The sequence below is a fragment of the Colias philodice genome, chromosome 17, assembly GCF_061535455.1.
Source record: "Colias philodice isolate Cphi_HAF_F1 chromosome 17, ilColPhil1 Martin Lab GWU primary, whole genome shotgun sequence".
In the NCBI taxonomy this organism is placed as follows: Eukaryota; Metazoa; Arthropoda; class Insecta; order Lepidoptera; family Pieridae; genus Colias; species Colias philodice.
In genome coordinates, this window is record NC_143102.1 from 7,827,319 (window position 1) to 7,849,883 (window position 22,565).

Genomic DNA, 22,565 nt, shown 5'->3' on the forward strand with positions numbered 1-22,565 from the left:
ACATAATGTAACTGATAACAAGCAATCTCTTATCATTTGATTACTATTAAATGTTTAAACTTTATTAATTAAAACTGCTAGAGGCGCTTGCTCTTGATTTTTATTCTTTTATTTACAAAGTAAAATTATAACCACCAAATGGATCAATTCAAATACTCAATCAGTTCGTTAAAAAAATATATCAACTATGTTTGAGAGATGAATTAAAAAGTAATAGTTACCTACACCATTTAGTTACATAAATTTTCTATCAAACACAAAAATAATCCATTCAATCGATTGAAAACTACGGAGTAGGTAATATGATAACAATCACAGCAACATAACGCCAAAAAATATACAGACGCACTCAGAAACTCCTTCGTTTTTGCGAACGTCGCGTCCGCGTCGCGGTATTTTTTTACATAAATAATTATTAAGTACATTAATTATTTTTAATCAATTTTAAATGGCTGTGCCGGTAAGTTAAATTAATATTGTTATGTATTGATTTGTTTACATAAAAAATAAATTATACAGGTATATTAAGAAGAGCTGGAACGTCAACACATTTACACATTGCACATGTTAGGCCGAGAGATACTGACACAAAATTTCGGGTCATTTGTAACAGGATGGCGGTCTAGAGGGGTCTTAGTACGCAATGACAAAAAGAAAAATGATGGTCAGAACGCTGGTACCGGCGGACTAGTCGCGTGGGCGTTAGTCACACTCGTCGGATAAATAGCGAAAGTCCAACGATTTGTAACACAAAAATTTTAGAATTTACCGATAGCCCTTAAAAAAGATGTAGGCGGTAGTGTCATGCCATACTTTTACGATGTGACTTACAGTCCGCCATACCGACGTAAATGCGTTGATTTAAAAAAAAACAATTCAACCATTTGTACCGGGCTCACTTTTGCACAGGTACCCATCGTCGTGCAGCCATTTACTAAAATCGCCATGCCATACTTTTCGGACGATTCCAAATGGTCGCCATACCATATAATTTTTGAATTTTTTTTTCTCGCCAAAAGATTTGTACCACCCTACATTTTTTTTCAACAACTCCTGAATGATTATAAATAGAAGTGTGATAATGCCATACCTGTGGGAGGTGGCGAATGTGTATAAGATTTTTTTCTTATTGTAAGATTTTATTCGTAGTTTGAACGATTTGTAGCAGTATGGCACTAATTTTTCCCTCTATTAAAAGTATGGCAAATATAATAATGGTCACGTTGCATCATATACTTTCCAAAAATGCCGTACTGGTACATATCGCCAATTCTTTTCATTTTTTTTTACGTCTTGGCTTAAGTCTTACAATCATCCGCCCCATGTTTGCAATCTGCGATATTTTTTTCTAGGTAGAATTGTATACAAACAAACAGAATATAATGATCCCATACTGTAAAAAAAATGTTGTGTGGTTTTATGAAACCACGGTAAAAGTGAAACTGTTCGAGCGGTTCCGAACACTGCTTTTTGTAGCGCATGTCACGTGACGGTCGGCTGCCGAGTAGGTATACCTACTCGGCAGCCGCGATACACGCGACATGCGCTACACAGACCAAAAAGTTTGAGATGATGTAATAAAAGTTTCACTTTAAAAATTATTTTACGTATTGTACAGTCGTATTTTTGAAACGTGACGAATAAATTAATTTTCAAGTATGGCAGCACTTTTTCCCCCTACTAGAAGTATGGCAAATATAATAATGGTCACATTTTATCAAATACTCTCCAAAAATCCAAATGCAATACTGGTACAAATTGTTTGGCGAAAAAAATTTTTTTTTGCAGATTTTCGGCGGTATGGTGGCCATTTGGAATCGTCCGAAAAGTATGGCATGGCGATTTTCGTAAATGTCTGCACAATGATGATTACCTGTGCAAAAGTTAGCCTGGTACAAATGTTTGAATTGTTTTTTTTTTAATCAACGCATCGCGTGACGCGTCGGTATGGCTGTAAGTTACACCGGAAAAGTATGGCATGACACTACCGCCTACATCTTTTTTATGGGCTATCGGTGAATTCTAAAATTTTTGTGTTACAAATCGTTTGACTTTCGCTATTTATCCGACGAGTTCGACTAACGCCCACGCGACTAGTCCGCCGGTACCAGCGTTCTGAGTTCTGACCATCATTTTTCTTTTAGTCATTGCGTAATAAGACCTCTGTAGAACCGCCATTCTGTTACAAATGACCCGAAATTTTGTGTCAGTATCTCCCGGCCTATGTATGTGTCATATTTTGCAATTGTTTATAAATATAGGGTGATGTAATTGGTGTAGTACGAATATCTAAAAATCTATGAAGAATTTTGTGATACAGTAAATGGAAGAATTATAGACTATTTTACAGTATTTAATAAAATCATTTAATTTTTTGTTCATTTTCATTAGAAATGTCAATTTTTCTCACCAAGGTGGAAATTTATATGATAAGGATCTTGTTAGAAAAATATAAATTTTGACTAAAATCGGCATTTTTTTTTTCAAAAATCAAATTACTAATTAATAATCAGAGTTATCACATTATTAAAAAAACGCCCGTTATTTAAATCATTATCAAAACAACCATCCGTGTGTTGGGAGTAAGCGCACGTGTTATTTGTATTGTTTTTATGACCTGAAATTTAATTATTATTTGATAATTGAATGATTATTAATACTTTTATCCAATTGGTTATTATTAGAATAAATAATTAACTTCATCAATTGATTTACTTTTAAATTATAATTTTACAGGTAAATTATGAGAGCTTTCATAAGTACATAATTATATTTGCATATATTTATCTACAACGCACCCATTTTACAATTCAAGTCTAAAATGAAACTAGAGTCGCATTTATTTTTGAACATACTGTAAGTGAAATTGCATAAGTGTGAGTACTGTGAACATGCCAGCTTTCCTTAATTGACCGATACATATAATATGTACACCCATAAAATTTATTAATAATTTGTACACACATTCATTTGTGCAGTGTGCTAAAAATAAAATAAATAAATAAACAATTTAATGAACTGGAAAGGAGAACCGGGGAAGCCAATTGTTAGTTTTATTGTAAGGTATTTCTATGTAGTACATATATTATTATTTATTATTAGTCTGTGGTATGAGAGGTAGGGATAGCTCTCGTAGATTATGTTATACTTTTGTATCTAGTCTAGTTCATATAATTAGATAAGATAACATTCATAATAGTTAATACTTTCCCAGTATTTTATATTGCTAGGATACATGCCCAATATAAGCTCAATATGGACAGCCATAAATATAATAAATGTGTATCCAATAATCACTTATGAAGTTGATATATTGTAGATTAAAAGCTCGATACGTGACACATATTATGTAATTACAAAACACGTGCGTTTACATTTACATCATAATTCATAAGTAGCGAATTTATGTGTCGTGTGAAGCAAAAATCCATACTATATCCATACTAATATTATATTATAAATGTGAAAGTAACTCTGTCTGTCTGTCTGTTACTCAATCACGATTCACGCCTAAACTACTGAACCAATTTGCATGAAATTTGGTATGGAGATATTTTGATACCCGAGAAAGGACATAGGCTACTTTTTACCCCGGGACATAGGATAGGTTTTATCCCGGAATTGTGGAAAGCTAGTTCTGTAATAATTAAACCCATTATAATTTATAGTCAAGACAAGTAATGTTGTGAATTACAAATGGAAATAAATAGCTATCGGAATCCAATTCAATACAATTTATGTGACCATTTGTACGTAATTAGGTACACCTAATTTATATTAATTACATAGTCGAAGTTGCGGGTTCTACCAGCTGTCGGCAAACCATTGATGAAGTGAGAGGCTCGATATGACCATGGCTTACTTCATTGACGGATGCTGTACGCCTGTACCTAACCTACCGACCGACCCCTAGCAAAAATAAACGTGAGCATTGTAATACAAAATTCTCTCACGCGCACACGCTCCGTTTTTTTTCCGTCGCCTTGTGCGCTCTGAAAATTATTTTATTGTAGTGAATTATAATGTGTAGTGACACCTGCATATTCCATAAAACTAACTGTATATTTCAGTGATATGTTAAAAATATAAGAAATTGTGAAACCCCACCGTAGTTAGTACTTCACTATTTTTCAAGTGAGTATAAAAAGGAAATAAACTAATTATAGTACACGTTGTGTTTTAAAGAACACTACAATCTGATAAACAGTATATTTTAGTCACAAAAAAATGTGTAAATCGGTAACTATAGGAAGTGTTATCACTGAAGCCTAAAACGGAACAATAGATGGATTTTCACTTTCCATTCACCAATTCACCGAACCTTGTTCTATATTATGTGTGTTTAGTAAATGTAAAGCTAATTAACATAACTATACCTCTAGTAAAGATTACAGTATTATATTATCTGTGCTAGTATCGGATTATCGGATGCACTCAACAAAATTGCTCCGAGCTCAAAATGCTCATAACGCGCTCTTTACGGTTTAAATTATTGGTTGTTAGATTTTTTTTATAAATAACAGAAGCTGCTTAGATACATATAGCATGAGGTACGAACACCTGATTGTATAATCTGTTAATTTAAATTTTAAACATATATACTTTAAACAGGAATATGACTAGACATCGACTATTCTAATTCGCAAAATAAATATTGTAAAAAAGAAGGGTATAGTAAACCGTAGTCTTGTAGGTACCCGTGTCTTACCCACAAGGGCCTCTCGCGGACGCCTGCCAATAAGGTTCGCCTCACCTCCCGCGCCCCTCTGTAACGGTCGGCGCGTCTCACGCACGTGCAGCAGGGACGCTTGCCCATAAGGTTCACCTCACCTCCCGCGCCCCTCTGTAACGGCCGGCGCGTCTCCCGCACGTGCAGCCGTTAGGGCAGTCGAGGATAAACCGCGAACGCGACACTACGCCTAACTTTAACGTTTCCCGCGCAAACCCTAACTTGATCTTGTGTGTATTCTCATAATATAGTGTATTGTGACCTTGTGTGGAAAGGCGACCACTGATCCACAACCTTTGTATAAGTATTTTATTAGTAAAGAACTGACATCCACCCCTGAGTTATCATTTCTGCCTGCTGGCAGTGGCGTACCCCATACCTGTGACGACCTATGTCTATATCTGGCGTCCCAACAGTGGGTGGATTAGTGGTTAAACGATTCGTGTTGTGTAGTTGAATTCGTACGAACTATCCGTTATTTCAATTAATAATAATGACGCGTACCAGACAACAACAACAGGAGTACCAGCATGGCGGCGAGGGGGATGATGCAACACGCATTCCCCAAACCCCCCCCGCCCCTCACTTCGCTGACGCAACATACTCGCAAGAGAGTGTTTCCATGCTCCTGGAAGGTCTTCAGAGAACACAAACAAATGCGATAAAAGAAATCCTGGATAGTATTATGGGAAACCGCGCAATGACCTCGACTCCCGCGCCGACGGCCGAAAACGGTAATTTTGCGCGGTGTAAGGCGGTATTTAGCGGCGCACCGAACGAATCGATAGAAGGATTCATAGACGCAGTGGAAAGCTACAAAGAGTGCGCCAACGTGGCTGATACCAACGCAATTAAAGGAATGTCAATGTTGTTGACGTATGATGCGGCCACCTGGTGGCAGGGCATTAAGAGTCAAATATCTACGTGGGACGAGGTCGTATTTAACTTAAGAAGCGCTTACGGCGACCGACGGCCGCCCCACAGAATATACCGCGACTTGTTCGAAAACGAACAAGGGAAAGAAAATACAGACGTGTTCGAGATATAGACATAGGTCGTCACAGGTATGGGGTACGCCACTGCCAGCAGGCAGAAATGATAACTCAGGGGTGGATGTCAGTTCTTTACTAATAAAATACTTATACAAAGGTTGTGGATCAGTGGTCGCCTTTCCACACAAGGTCACAATACACTATATTATGAGAATACACACAAGATCAAGTTAGGGTTTGCGCGGGAAACGTTAAAGTTAGGCGTAGTGTCGCGTTCGCGGTTTATCCTCGACTCGGACAGTGAATCACCACAACTCGTAGTTCCAGCTGGTCAACAGCAAGACATCTTGAAGCAATGTCATGACTCTGCAGTAGCAGGGCATCCTGGTATTGACAATACTTACAGGAAAGTATCACAGCTGTACTTCTTCACAGGAATGCGCAGGATAATAGTCGACTACGTGAAAGCCTGCGTTCAATGCCAACGATACAAGGCCACCAATAACAAGCCTCCAGGCCTCCTCCAGACGCCCGTCATGAATCAACGTAACGAGGTGTTGGCCATAGATCTATTCGGCCCATTACCGGAAGGAGAGGAAGGGGAACGGTGGATATTGCTCGTTGAAGACACGGCCACAAGATGGGTAGAACTATACGCACTTAAGGATGCTACAGCTGAAGCCTGCGCACGTGTCCTCATCGAAGAATTCTTCATGCGGTTTGGGTTGCCTCGTCGGATCATATCCGACAACGGAGTTCAGTTCATTTCGGCAGTCATGCGTCAATGTATGTCAGTCTTGGGTGTGACACAGAACTTGGTGCCACTGTACCACCCAGAAGCCAACCCAGCAGAAAGGAAAAACCGCGATCTTAAGGCACAGTTAGCACGATTGGTTGAAGGAGACCATAGTACCTGGCCCAAGTGCAACTTGCCAGTGATCAGATTTGCTCTGAATAGTGCCGTTTGCCGTACAACAGGAACAACACCGGCGTACCTGACATTCGGAAGAGAGCTGCGGTCACCTTCGGAAGCAACACATGACCAACGTGCCATACTGGACAAAGATAACTTTGTTCCACAAATAACACCCTACTTACGACGATTCCTCAGCTCGTTGTCGGCAATCAGAGAACGAGTCGAGAAGCAACAGGACAAGGCGAAAGAATACGCCGACCAGTCGCGTCGGCGGGTAGAATACAAGGTGGGTGATAAGGTGCTACTAAAATCGCACCTCTTGAGCAAAGGTTCAAAGGCACTCACTGCAAAATTCATGCCGAGACGCGATGGTCCTTACATCATCACCAAGAAGATAAGCCCTACGACGTACAACATTGCGCGTATGGAGCTGCCTCACGAGATTATAGGGAAATACCATGTTCAAGATTTGACCCCGTTCATTAGTAACGATGATACTCCGCCGGAACCTGTTAACCCCGTCAAGAAACGCGGACGACCGAAGAAGGTAAAAGAGCAGCTAGTCCAGGAACGAGGGCGTACACCTGAACTAGAGGGGGAGTATATAGTAAACCGTAGTCTTGTAGGTACCCGTGTCTTACCCACAAGGGCCTCTCGCGGACGCCTGCCAATAAGGTTCGCCTCACCTCCCGCGCCCCTCTGTAACGGTCGGCGCGTCTCACGCACGTGCAGCAGGGACGCTTGCCCATAAGGTTCACCTCACCTCCCGCGCCCCTCTGTAACGGCCGGCGCGTCTCCCGCACGTGCAGCCGTTAGGGCAGTCGAGGATAAACCGCGAACGCGACACTACGCCTAACTTTAACGTTTCCCGCGCAAACCCTAACTTGATCTTGTGTGTATTCTCATAATATAGTGTATTGTGACCTTGTGTGGAAAGGCGACCACTGATCCACAACCTTTGTATAAGTATTTTATTAGTAAAGAACTGACATCCACCCCTGAGTTATCATTTCTGCCTGCTGGCAGTGGCGTACCCCATACCTGTGACGACCTATGTCTATAAGGGTAAACATAAAGAAAGGAACACTTACTCGGTAAGTGTCCGGTACTATAAAGTAAATCAAGTTTGTTGATCAATTTTTATATCTGAAACTTTTCCACTATTAGGTATAATATGTTTTAATTTCAATTCCTACTATGTTTACCAATAATTGCAGCAATGGGGTCTATATAGTGTTACTTTACAAAATTTCTCAAAAACAATAATTTTGCTTTCCATCATTTTAGGGAATGAATGGAAAATTTCGCTTATAATATGATAAAAATATCCATAGTAATTCATAAATTACGAAGGCGTGGTTTTTTTCTTTCGGAGGAAGAGCTGGAGAATGATATAGGCTACCTACCTATTTGCTATTACTATTTACTGGGGAAGCCACCTCAATTTTTTGGTAATTTCCCTTGACTATGCGGGCGAAGCTGCGGGCGGAAAGCCAGTTGTTTATATTTATTTTTTTGAGTAATGACATTGCCTATGCAAATAACATCGTGTTCATGACATTACATTACAGGTTTAGTTTGAGGGTCTAACATCGTATCTACCTACGATATTACGACACGGCTAATAACTTTCTATGATTCAATGAATGTGTTCTTAATTCGAAACCTTCTAATTTATATGCAATTTTGCCTTGAGCGATGAACAAAGCACGCCTTATTATCTTTATTAATACAATACCTATACATTATAATAAATATTATGTGTCATATATTTTATAATCAATCTTGAGTTTTGGCGGGAGTTTTGGAAAATACGCTATCTATTAGCACAGACTAATAATAATATACTACGTATACAACTATTAGTTACTTATTACTAATTTTTTTAAAAAAGGTTTTACTACAATGAAATAGTTCTAAAAATTATATTCGATAGAAATAACTTCTGTATTCTGTTATCGTAATTTCGTAAAATCATGTCAGTTAGTAAACACGTGAGGATTTTTGTTATTCTACGTGATGTAAAGTCTATAAATATGCAGATTCCCGTGGCAGATTCTATTAGGTGCGTAGTTACCTATGTAAGTAGTTTTTTCTTAACCAATTATATGTAAATAACTTAATACCTACCGCAAATTCTTGTATTTACGCAACTAAAGAAATTAAAATTAAAAGATCTTGTTTTTTACATTCTAATTTGTTTTAAGGCATTATAAATTATGTAATAAAGTCATTTTATAAAAACTAAATTGAGGTGAAACCTAAAGTGCATTTTGGTAGACTGCCAATGCCACCACCCTAATATGTTTATCATATAAAGTATTATGTTGACCCTGCGCAATATTCGACAACCGGACCACAAATCTTTGCACATTCAATAAAATATATTACCTACCTACGCAATTTTTTTGTGCCTTGTGAAAACATGAAAATGCACGATAAGGAACTTCGTTACAAAATATTTTTAATTTGAAAGTTTACCTAGTTACAATGTGGCTAAAACTCAGAAAAATTTAATGGTGTAATTAGTTATTGATACTATATTATGTAGGATAAGATTTAGTTTTAGAATTATTTTTACATGGACGTATAAAAAAAGACGGACGGTATATCGCCTAAACATTGAGTGAAGCCTAGTAATGGCGGCGACACATCCATGTGTGTGTGCCATGTTGCCATGGCAACAGCTGTCCTGATGACAATGGCGGCTGTATTTTTTTTCTATAAATTTTGCCGTAATAATTTTGTCATTAAAACATTAATGAAATAACTTGCTTCCCTTTGGAATGTAATCCCTTGTGTTTTGTTATTTAAAATAGTACTGTTGCGACACCATTTAACCACGCAAGACAGCATTTTAAATATTTTTTGTGAAACAGTGACGCAGTTAATCGGTCGGTAGTTCACGACGTAATGGCGGCCGACTAGCTTACTATGGTGAGAGTGTGTGCGTGTTCATTGTCTTTACACGATCGCTAGCTTACTATTGTGGCTTCACGTTGTTTGTTCGTAATACGGCGTCCGTCTTTTTTTATACGTCCATGTATTTTTATAATAAAAATATCAGGGGAAATTTTAACAAACTCGAAATATAGTTTATGAACGTAATCTTTTAACGAAATAAATTAGGAGACAATTATACAGTAAAAGATATCTTTACCTATGTGTAAAGGTGGAAAAGGAAAGCATTCATTAAAAGCATGGTTTTCATTTACTTTGCAGGATGTTAAACGAACAAGACCTGATGGTCGCTCGGGCACTCGCTGCGGAGTCCAGAGAGAACTCGCCTGGTGGATCCCCCGGACCTCTCCGCAAAAATCCTCTAAGCGGTGTGATTGACAAGTTGAATACATTCCGGTAAGTTATAAAATAAGGGTAGTAGGTAATAAGGACAATTAGTAACGTTTTACTTTTTATACATAGCAAGCGAAGCAAATTTGGTACTCCTGAAACAACGAATAGCAAATTGTATTACTGTATATTTGCGATGATAAAACAAATTAAATTTAACAATAAATTAATGTAGTTTTTGAACCTTTATTTTGCACAATTTATTCTTTCGCGTCTTTTAGCACGTTTTTAAGATAATCATTCCTTTTATTTATGTTGTTCTACCACTGTTCTACGTATCTACTACATAATTTTATTATCTAGGTGGATGACAACTGACAAATGACACTTACGTGATTGTCAATGTCACGGCATAACCTGAAAAAATAATATGATTGTTTCTGATTAGAAGAAATAGTTTATAAACAAAACAAACGTACAGAATTTTTATAGTTCAACATAGATTTAATCGTAGTTATAGTTATTTTTTTCAATGTAATAACTTGCTAATTATGATTGCACGTCAGTTTATTTTGTGGTTTGTGTGCTATGAAGATGGATAACAAAAGAAATAAATGTGCAACTACAAGCAAAGCAATTGAAGAAGACGATGAAAGGTATTAAATATTGCAATATTTTATACATTTACTTTAAAGTATCAATATCTCTATGTAACATAACCTTATTTTGTAAACATTATCGGCGATTTCTTTAGGTAGCCTAAAGAAACAACAATTAAACTAAAATTAGCCCATATTTTAATGAAATTATAGTAGATTTCTAGATAAATAAATCTGGATATACATAATTAACATGAATCACGGGTTGACTTTAGAAACGTGCGGCACGAATTTCAGCGCGATTTTAATTTTTATCGATCGATAATGATGCCCCGAAACATACATTAGCGGCTTTTCGTGAGGAAACGTGTAATTACAGAGAAATCTTTTTTTTTAATTTTCGAGATTATGTTCAAAATTGTTTGAGTTACATTGACAAAACTACAAGAATTGTGTTTGAAAGAGATAACAAATGTCCTAATGTACATATTAAAAACCATAGTTCATTCAAAAGCATGTTGCTGAGGGGACAACAATTCATACGGGTTATTGGCGAGCATATGATTGTTTGGGGCAATATGGGTATGTTCATAAAAAAGTTAATCACTCAGACCCAGACAACCCATTTGTTGCCTCGGACCCATTTGAGTCCCAGTGGCATGTTGTAAAAAGATTTTTTAAAAAAGATAACTATAACCACCCAGCAAACTTCGGTGATAATATTATAGAGTATGTGGAGACGATGGGTGGAAAAAAATAAAATGGATCCATTCATTGCCATTGTAAATTGTATCAAACATGTATACAAGATTTGAAAAATAATTATTAAAAAAAATGTTTTTATTGTATGTAAGTATATTGCACACAAATTGTTAATCACAGAACCGAATCTGTCCACCCCGATTCCACGTGGTACTTGTCTGTCATACACTAGAGTGTATTTAAAAAGTCGGAGGCGCGGAGGAGCGTGGCGCCCGCGTGTGCTGAGGAGCAGGCAGAGTCAAGCGAGCCGGAGTGGCTGAGGCTGGTCGCCAAAGGCGACCAAAAAGCCGAAGCTACGAAGGCGAGTGAAGACTCCTGCCTGCAACAAGGTACACGGGGGCAAGCGCCACGTTCTGCAGCGCCGGAGCAGTCAAGAAAGCCCATAATCTTCGTTATATTTCTACCTACATCACTACATAGTATAAAACAAAGTCACTTTCTCTATCCCTATGTCCCTTTGTATGCTTAAATCTTTCAAACTACGCAACGGATTTTGATGCGGTTTTTTTTAATAGATAGAGTGATTCAAGAGGAAGGTTTTAGTATATAATTTATTAGGTTTAAGTCAAAGCGGGCGAAGCCGCGGGCGGTAAGCTAGTATAAATATAATCTCAAAAAAAAATTAAAAAAAAATAGAAGGGGGGGTTTCCTCACCCCCCCACTTTATAGGGGGTCTCCCCTTACCTCCCCCCTCCCTTTCCCTCCCCTCCCCCCCCTTAATTCGTGCCGCAAATTTCTAAAGAAATACCTGAATCACAGCATTTGTTTCTTATAAAAAATTGGATTAAAAAAGCTGTTACTTAAAATATATATAATTTTCTATTATGCCGACCAGTATCACCACTTGCTGATAGCGTATTTGACACTCTTTGACAAATATTTTTTAAAATAAGGTAGGATAAGCATTCTTAGAAAGAGAAGAGAAAAATTTAAATACACCGAAAGTATTTCTAATAAGGGCCGATTTTTCAATGCCGAGATAAACAGTCTAGTAACTACCCCTCGAATAGATTTATTTAATTATTTATCTAACTCATAACGGCTCGCCTATTTCTCAATCGTGATTTATTTGATGAACAACTATCTGACCAAATATTTCCATATTGGCAGCTCTGCTCTCGGAGTGGCGAAACAAACATATTAAATTAGTCAGGTTAGAGCGGGATAGAGTCAACTCTTGCAATTTGTCAACAACCGTCATTATGACTCACGTCAGATGTGCATTTTAAGTTTGTCTTGTCTTCTATGATTGTTGATTGTTGTTTTGATTCGAGTAAAGAGTTTGGTTAAATTTGTGTTTCAATTTATATACTTTACGATGGAAACGACATACTTAAAGGTAGCGTTCGGCAAAATTTTAATGGCATGGTATCAGTACTATCAAAAACATCAATTTCAATATGATTTTAATTGAAAATAATTATATAGAAAGAGGTTTAATTGTTAATAATTCTACGCTCTATGTTATGACATACGAAAATATCCCAAATTTGACGCGTCAGTTGTCAACTCAAACGCCTAACCGTCGAATAGCGCGCTATCTGGCCGTTGGAGCGGCAAATAGATTTATTCCTCAAATAACGTAGTTATTCGATAGATACGTCCTATTCGTGAATTGAAAAATTGAATATTTTGTTAACTGAAGAATAAAGTCTATCTAGCTGTTTATCTGGGCATTGAAAAATCGGCCCTAAATTAAAAAAAATCCATAGGTTTCTGACAAATGTGAATGTTTAACTGTAAACCCATTACAAATTTAAACTATTTGTTTTTACAATGTTCATTGATGGCTTGAATAAAATTGTATCACATTGTATAAATATGGTGTTATAAATGTAGTCGTCTGAGTCTGACACCAATAAAATATAAAGAAACAGGTTAAAGTAGGTCGGACTTGGATCCATTGTACATGTTATATTGTTTTTTTTATATACTGCTTTCTGTGTCCTCATAGATCACAATCATTTAAGAATAAGCATGGAGACAATCTCTCACACTAATCATTACACTGCGAAGGAAACTGTCAATCTTATAGTAGAAGTGAAATTATTTATCATATCTTCTTCATTTTCTTGATAATGTCAATTTTTATCATTTTAAAAAAAGACTGTACCTTGTACCTAGCAATACTTATGGAAATATTATATTCATAATATATAAAAATATTTGCATGATTTCTTCATTATTTTCTCAATTTATTTCACGTATACTTTATACTGCATTTATACGGCAGTAACTTAATTATTAGTTATGGTAAATTGTAAAGTATCCCATCATACTATTGATATTTTCTAATCTATAGACATAGGTCGTCACAGGTATGGGGTACGCCACTGCCAGCAGGCAGAAATGATAACTCAGGGGTGGATGTCAGTTCTTTACTAATAAAATACTTATACAAAGGTTGTGGATCAGTGGTCGCCTTTCCACACAAGGTCACAATACACTATATTATGAGAATACACACAAGATCAAGTTAGGGTTTGCGCGGGAAACGTTAAAGTTAGGCGTAGTGTCGCGTTCGCGGTTTATCCTCGACTGCCCTAACGGCTGCACGTGCGGGAGACGCGCCGGCCGTTACAGAGGGGCGCGGGAGGTGAGGTGAACCTTATGGGCAAGCGTCCCTGCTGCACGTGCGTGAGACGCGCCGACCGTTACAGAGGGGCGCGGGAGGTGAGGCGAACCTTATTGGCAGGCGTCCGCGAGAGGCCCTTGTGGGTAAGACACGGGTACCTACAAGACTACGGTTTACTATATACTCCCCCTCTAGTTCAGGTGTACGCCCTCGTTCCTGGACTAGCTGCTCTTTTACCTTCTTCGGTCGTCCGCGTTTCTTGACGGGGTTAACAGGTTCCAGCGGAGTATCATCGTTACTAATTAACGGGGTCAAATCTTGAACATGGTATTTCCCTATAATCTCGTGAGGCAGCTCCATACGCGCAATGTTGTACGTCGTAGGGCTTATCTTCTTGGTGATGATGTAAGGACCATCGCGTCTCGGCATGAATTTTGCAGTGAGTGCCTTTGAACCTTTGCTCAAGAGGTGCGATTTTAGTAGCACCTTATCACCCACCTTGTATTCTACCCGCCGACGCGACTGGTCGGCGTATTCTTTCGCCTTGTCCTGTTGCTTCTCGACTCGTTCTCTGATCGCCGACAACGAGCTGAGGAATCGTCGTAAGTAGGGTGTTATTTGTGGAACAAAGTTATCTTTGTCCAGTATGGCACGTTGGTCATGTGTTGCTTCCGAAGGTGACCGCAGCTCTCTTCCGAATGTCAGGTACGCCGGTGTTGTTCCTGTTGTACGGCAAACGGCACTATTCAGAGCAAATCTGATCACTGGCAAGTTCTTGGGCCAGGTACTATGGTCTCCTTCAACCAATCGTGCTAACTGTGCCTTAAGGTCGCGGTTTTTCCTTTCTGCTGGGTTGGCTTCTGGGTGGTACAGTGGCACCAAGTTCTGTGTCACACCCAAGACTGACATACATTGACGCATGACTGCCGAAATGAACTGAACTCCGTTGTCGGATATGATCCGACGAGGCAACCCAAACCGCATGAAGAATTCTTCGATGAGGACACGTGCGCAGGCTTCAGCTGTAGCATCCTTAAGTGCGTATAGTTCTACCCATCTTGTGGCCGTGTCTTCAACGAGCAATATCCACCGTTCCCCTTCCTCTCCTTCCGGTAATGGGCCGAATAGATCTATGGCCAACACCTCGTTACGTTGATTCATGACGGGCGTCTGGAGGAGGCCTGGAGGCTTGTTATTGGTGGCCTTGTATCGTTGGCATTGAACGCAGGCTTTCACGTAGTCGGCTATTATCCTGCGCATTCCTGTGAAGAAGTACAGCTGTGATACTTTCCTGTAAGTATTGTCAATACCAGGATGCCCTGCTACTGCAGAGTCATGACATTGCTTCAAGATGTCTTGCTGTTGACCAGCTGGAACTACGAGTTGTGGTGATTCACTGTCCGAGTCGGGGTTATACCGGTACAGCACTCCTTGATCCATCATATATCCCCGCTCTGTCCATCGCTGGGCTGCGACTTCATCGGTGGCTTCGAGCTCCTTGACAATCTTCTCCAGTTCTGGATCTGCCAGCTGTTCCTGTCTCAACAGATCCGGTTTCTTCACAGGTACGTCTATTATTACAGAGCAAATGCCGCATTGATCGCGGGTTTCTCCTGTGCAGATCGGCCTACTTAGTGTGTCGGCCACAACATTTGCTTTACCTGGAGTATACTGGAATTGTATATCAAACGACTGGAGTTTGAGAGCCCACCGCACTAGCCGACCGGTTGGTGATTTTAAGGTCAGCAGCCAGCGGAGTGGTTGGTGATCACTTCCAATAATAACGGGTTGCCCATCGAGGTATGATCTAAAACGTTCGACTGCCCATACCACCGCCAGAGCTTCACGCTCGGTGGTAGAGTAGTTTCGTTCCGCTGAGGTAAGGAGTCGACTCGCGTACTCAATTGGTCTTTCCTCTTTTAACTCCCCCTGAAGTAAAACAGCTCCTAAAGCGTAATTACTGGCATCCGTTCGTAATATAAAAGGTCGACTAAAATCAGCTTGGATCAAAATTGGGGCTGAAGTCAGCAGCCGCTTGAGCTCATTGAAAGCTTGTAATTGAGCTTCACCCCAAGTCCATGGTTGTTTCTTTCGTGTCAAACGCGTTAACGGTTCAGCCACTTGGGAAAAGTTAGGAATGAATTTCCTAAACCACGAGCACGTTTGAAGGAAAGTTCTCATATGCTTGAGATTTGCCGGTTCCTTCATTTCGAGTACAGCGCTAACCTTATCATTGTCGATGGATACGCCTTCCTGTGTGATTATGTGTCCAAGGTACTTTACTCTCTCCCTTGCAAAAACACATTTCTCTCTATTTACATGGAGGTTATATTCAGTCAAGCGCTCGAAAACTGCCTCGAGGTCTTTGAGGTGCTGTTGGAATCCACTTGAGATTATCAGGAGGTCATCCAAGTAGGCTAACAGGACTACGTCCTTTAAAGATGCGCAGGAGCGGAGGCGGTCGATCAGCCGCTGGAATGTGGCCGGCGCGTTCTTGAGGCCGAAAGGCATGCGCTTAAAGCGATATATGCCGAGCGGAGATATGAAGGCTGTCTTATCCCTGTCTTCTACCCGCACGCTTACTTGCCAGTACCCAGATCTGAGGTCCAGCGTGCTCATGAAGCAGTTCCTTTTTGTTGATTGCAGGAGCTCATCAATTAGTGGCATGGGGTACGTATCCGATTTGGTAACAGCGTTCAGGCGCCTGTAATCTACACAGAACCTGACGCCGCCACGAGCCTTAGGTATCATCAACGCTGGAGCGCACCATGCGGACTCGCACTCTTCAATTATATCTTCCTGCAGCATTTTCTCAATTTCTTTTTTCATCACCTCTTTCTTCGCGGGATTCAAACGGTATGGGGGCACTGCTATCGGTGGGTGTTCACCTGTATCTATACGGTGCTCCGCGAAAGGCGTAGGAGCTCCCCCTAGACGGAAAATGTGCGCGTGCTTAACGAGGATCTGAGCGAGTTCGTCTCGTTCTGCCGACTCCAGCTGAGTACCCTCGTCATCCCGGAGAACATCTGTAGAGGCACAAGTAGTGCCACGCGAAGTTGGTTCAAAAAATAGCGTATGTTTAACGTGATGATCGTTGTCAAAATACCATAATTCCTTGGAGAAATTAATAACGACACCCATAGCCCTAAGGAAATCTATGCCGAGTAATGTCTCGTTGTCGCCGGACTCGGGGAAAATGAGAAATGGTATTGTGATGATAACGTGTTCCAACCGCACCTGCAACGTGGTAGTGAGAACGTTCATTTCACGTGCGTGGCCATCGGCGAGTTTAATTTGCCTCGTCGAGGGCGTGAGCGGGTGGCCTTTGCGTAGAAGGAGAGCATATAGTGTGTGACCGGCAATACAGTGTTTCGCGGCAGTATCAATTAAAGCTGTACCATTTACTCCCAAAATCTCGATTTTGAAAATGGGACGTAAGTCGCGACGTTTGACGGGCCTATCGCCGACGCTACATGCCAACAAGTCGTCATCGTCCTTAACACGCACATAATTATCATCATAACAATATGTTAAATTCACATCATCAGTAACGTTACTGTTTCTTTCATCCGTTGATTTTTGCGAAAAATCTGACTTATTACAGGTTTTATATTTTGAAAATTTATTACATATAAAATCCGACTTAATACACTTTTGGTTAATATGTGAACCAATCGGATGAGCATCGTGATCATGATTGTTGTATGTATCGTTCGCGAATAAAATGTCCGATTGACAGAACTCATTTTCATAAGGAATACCGGTCAGCATTTCACTATTAAAATAGTCATTGTTCACTGTATTTAACGAACGATTTTGAAAGTTATGATCGCGCACGGGTAATTCGAGACTATAGAACTTTCCCGATTTATTTACGTAATTTACGGCACTTTCACTCGCGTTATTGTCATGACTGTAAGACTCACCTCTGTCCTCTAACTTACGACACTGTTCACGTCGGTGACCGTAGCGCTTGCAGTAGGTACAGTAGGGACGTGCATGACCCGAGCCGGAGGCCGAGGTCGTCGGAGGAGCCCGAGGTGTCGCGTTCACGCCAGGCGCTCCGCGCGCTTGCGGCTGCGGCGGCGCGGGCGCGTGCAGGGCTGCGGCGGCGCGGTGCGGCGGCGGCGAAACAGAGGCCGCAGGCCGCGCGCGCATCGCGGGCGCGCTTCGTGCCTGCGCTTCGCCGCCAGCGGAGGGGGCCGGAGCGGCGCGGAAAGTACTCGCGCCGGCGGACGGCGATGGCCTCGCTGTTGATGCTCGTCGTACCTCTTCTCCCATGGAGTCTTCAATATTTCTAGCGTGTTTTAGTAACTCGGCGAATGTCGTAAACTCCTCTCTGCGGAGTCGTTTTCTTATGCGAATATTTAACAGGCCGTATATCATATCTAGTTTCACTTTTTCCGTTAAGTCACTCGGTGGCAACCTTGCCAACAAGGCGCGAGCTTTCGCCACGAACACATCTGTATTTTCTTTCCCTTGTTCGTTTTCGAACAAGTCGCGGTATATTCTGTGGGGCGGCCGTCGGTCGCCGTAAGCGCTTCTTAAGTTAAATACGACCTCGTCCCACGTAGATATTTGACTCTTAATGCCCTGCCACCAGGTGGCCGCATCATACGTCAACAACATTGACATTCCTTTAATTGCATTGGTATCAGCCACGTTGGCGCACTCTTTGTAGCTTTCCACTGCGTCTATGAATCCTTCTATCGATTCGTTCGGTGCGCCGCTAAATACCGCCTTACACCGCGCAAAATTACCGTTTTCGGCCGTCGGCGCGGGAGTCGAGGTCATTGCGCGGTTTCCCATAACACTATCCAGGATTTCTTTTATCGCATTTGTTTGTGTTCTCTGAAGACCTTCCAGGAGCATGGAAACACTCTCTTGCGAGTATGTTGCGTCAGCGAAGTGAGGGGCGGGGGGGGGTTGGGGAATGCGTGTTGCATCATCCCCCTCGCCGCCACGCTGGTACTCCTGTTGTTGTTGTCTGGTACGCGTCATTATTATTAATTGAAATAACGGATAGTTCGTACGAATTCAACTACACAACACGAATCGTTTAACCACTAATCCACCCACTGTTGGGACGCCAGATATAGACATAGGTCGTCACAGGTATGGGGTACGCCACTGCCAGCAGGCAGAAATGATAACTCAGGGGTGGATGTCAGTTCTTTACTAATAAAATACTTATACAAAGGTTGTGGATCAGTGGTCGCCTTTCCACACAAGGTCACAATACACTATATTATGAGAATACACACAAGATCAAGTTAGGGTTTGCGCGGGAAACGTTAAAGTTAGGCGTAGTGTCGCGTTCGCGGTTTATCCTCGACTGCCCTAACGGCTGCACGTGCGGGAGACGCGCCGGCCGTTACAGAGGGGCGCGGGAGGTGAGGTGAACCTTATGGGCAAGCGTCCCTGCTGCACGTGCGTGAGACGCGCCGACCGTTACAGAGGGGCGCGGGAGGTGAGGCGAACCTTATTGGCAGGCGTCCGCGAGAGGCCCTTGTGGGTAAGACACGGGTACCTACAAGACTACGGTTTACTATAAATCTTTTAATCATTAAATAATATCTAAAGTTATATATGTATAATGTTATATATCCCCGGTGTCATTAATGTAACCAAATCAATAATATAGCGAATTCTAAAAGTAGTGCAGTGAATATTATGAATAATTTTCGTATGCAGTCGTTAATTAAGGATAGCGTTTTAGTTTCGCGGAACGTTGGCGCGGACTAATTAAGTAATTATACGAGATACAGATTAAGGCTAGTACTTTCACTTACCAGTCTGGAGAATTTGATCATTATAATTTTCAGCGAATGTCTCGCGTGTTACAACGTATTAGACAGAAAAGACTTTCTCACTAATGTGCTAAATCTAGATTATGTTAATTAACAGACAATTAGATTCCCAATTATCATAAAACAAAATGTTCATTAATGTTAGTTACGAGCCATAATGTAATTTACGATACAAGAAGTTTGCATTTTACAAAGTGTCTTGTTAATGCCATTGTACATGGATTAATGATTAATTATTAATGAATTAGCCATTAATAAATATTCATTGCATCTCGTCAATTCCATGAATCGTTGCGTTACATCCACCGGCTTGCACACGGGTAGTGTTTATAATTTCGCACACGCATTCGGTCCGTGTCCCTATCACCGCAACATTATGCTATCAGGCGTTCAGTCGTCCATCCGTGATCCGTCAGTTGGTTAGTCACACGGGAGGCGCGATCACGTGCGCTCAGTGTACCGCTGCCGCTCGCTCACCTCCCTCCTTGCACTATTAACGTGTTCGAGGTTTCGTTGTATTCGCGAGTGCTAAATTTTGCAACATTCGTACTAGAAGGCCGTGCCCGTATTGAGAAATACACAAACGTCGTGATTATGGAAAATTGAGTTTTGTTTTGAGTTGTGCGAATTTTAAACAATGTTGTCGATGGAGTCGCTGTGGTGCAGCTCCGAGTCGGAACTGTCGACGCTGAGGATGTGCAAGAGTGTCGAGAGGTCGGAGAGGTTCAAGAGGAAGCCCTCCAAGAGTTTGATCCCTCAGGGCCTCTTGCACTCGCACCCGGAGCCCCAACACCGCCACCATAGACAACGCCGGTCCGGAACTTGGCCGTAAGTGCAGACTTATAAGAAACTAATAAATTATAAATAATTTCTATGAATTCTGGAATTCAGATAAGACTGACATTTCATAGAAAACCCATAAAAATTATCGCAAATATTAATTTCGGCGATAAGGCTATGTTTTTCCGAAACACAAATTAAAGTTTGGGAGAAATTTTGTTTACAGATTTAGCCGGCATACTATGTGATTAATGCTTCTTCTTAGAATTGTTTCCAAAACAAAGCAATTTGTTTATATGTATTCCAAGAACATGTTTAGCACACACATTTTTCTGGTTTGCGCTATACAGATCTTCGGATTTAGGCCACTAGGATAACGAACTTCTCTCCGTTTAAACCTAGAACACCACACTAGTTTAAACAAAAATAATATTTAACAACCGGGACTATAACCCACTCAACAGATATGAATATCTTATTATTTAAAGTAGAGCAGACATAATTAATAAATAATACTTGTGATAGGTAAATACAGGTTGTTGACCCTAATAATTATAATACTGCATGGACTAGTCTACATTCAAAAAGTCGGCCACAGATATGTAGTAAAATATAGGCTAACCGAGTATACTTGGGCTATAATAATATGGAAGTAGTTTTACACCAATCAAAACACACTGATAAACAAAAATCAGTTTCTATTGTCCATTTGGCCCATTATAAAGATAAAACAGATTTATTTACTAATTCAAGAATTGTTTTAATCAACAGTTGATAAATTAAACAATCAGATGCCGATTTATTAATTGATGAAATGATAAAAGGATTTAAAAAATAGGTACCTATCTAATAAGATACTAATTTTAATTCGTATCGAGTGGAGCAGCGGGTAGAAACTAGTTATTTATTAAAGGGTAACCGTAATCCTAATTTTGCGAATAATTGACCTCCGGCCTGACCAGTGACCTCTCTTTCGCTCTGAATAGCGTATTCCGCTCCTATAAGCAAAGAGGTCTTCATTACTTTGACAATTATAAAATACGGTTAAATCACGGCTTGATGAAGCGAAACGAAGGTTCTGTCATAGTCCTAAATAGTGTGTTAATACCCTGTACTATAATATACTTTATTGATTCAAGTGCTTATATGAATCCCTTGGCTTCTGAACTAGTTTAATAAAGTGTCCAAGTAGCATTTCCCAGTGGTGTTGTTAACTTCATATCATGAAAGTTAATAACATAAGAGATCAAAGCGTAAAAATAGAATAATAAAAACTATACGCACTATCAGTAGGTTTTAGATGTCGATGAAACTAATTAAAGTATAGTCACACCCCGGACACTCCATACAAAATGATCGTTTTGACAGTCACACCGTAGAGACTGCAAATGTGTGTGTTAACGCTTTATGGTTGGCACATTTGTGACTAGCGTAAAAAAAATTTCGCGTTTTTCTGATGAAATACATCCGTAAACAGCACAATATCTAACCATTTTCTACGAAAAACGATAATCACAAATCCAAAATAATAAAATTACTTTAAGTCAATTTGATTAATGTTGTCAATCTTCGTTGCGTATCGTCCTTGCAGAAAAATATGGCCCATTTTATGTCTGATCGCGCGGGGGTGAGGTAAGTTTAATTTTGGCGGGAGGCGGAGAGTGTCCGTTCTGTAGCGTTTAGCTACTATTATGTATTCTGTGGTATAGTGATCTCTTTACCTCTAAAAACAACCAAGCATATAGGTACTGTATACATGTATGTACTGAATTCATGACGCAGTCGTAAGGTACCATATGACATTCTCTAGGAATACAAAAGCGAAAAGCAGTCGATTTTACATTTTGAGACAGAAATTAACAAAGAATAGAGTTGAGAGAGCTGCCTTACTTAATTAGATTCAAACTAAAAAAAATATTTATTCAATTAGATTTCTTCTAGAAGCACTTTTGAATCGTCATAACATAGTTTTACCATTTACCATCGATACGGAAAGCAGTTTCTAGGAGAAAAACCGGCAAGAAACTCCGTAATTCACATACAACAATACATAATACATACAATTCAATCTAACACGCTATAATATTACATAATAGTTCCCAAGTTATCTC

General features: G+C 40.2%; 1 protein-coding gene across 3 annotated transcripts in view; it reads left to right on the plus strand.

Annotated features, from left to right (window-relative positions):
* Positions 1-3,973: 3,973 nt before the first annotated feature.
* LOC149481190 (NAD kinase-like) overlaps positions 3,974-22,565 on the plus strand; it is a 52,059-nt gene continuing 33,467 nt past the window's right edge. Inside the window, exons 1-2 of one of the 3 annotated variants that reach the window (XM_089705609.1) lie at positions 3,974-4,134; positions 9,860-9,994. In XM_089705609.1, coding sequence (XP_089561735.1) covers positions 9,861-9,994 — 134 coding nt within the window. In that variant the 5' untranslated portion in view covers positions 3,974-4,134; position 9,860. Of the gene's footprint in view, positions 4,135-9,859; positions 9,995-10,454; positions 10,585-20,049; positions 20,503-22,565 lie in introns of those variants that run through there. The other 2 variants (XM_089705612.1, XM_089705608.1) reach the window with 2 other exon arrangements.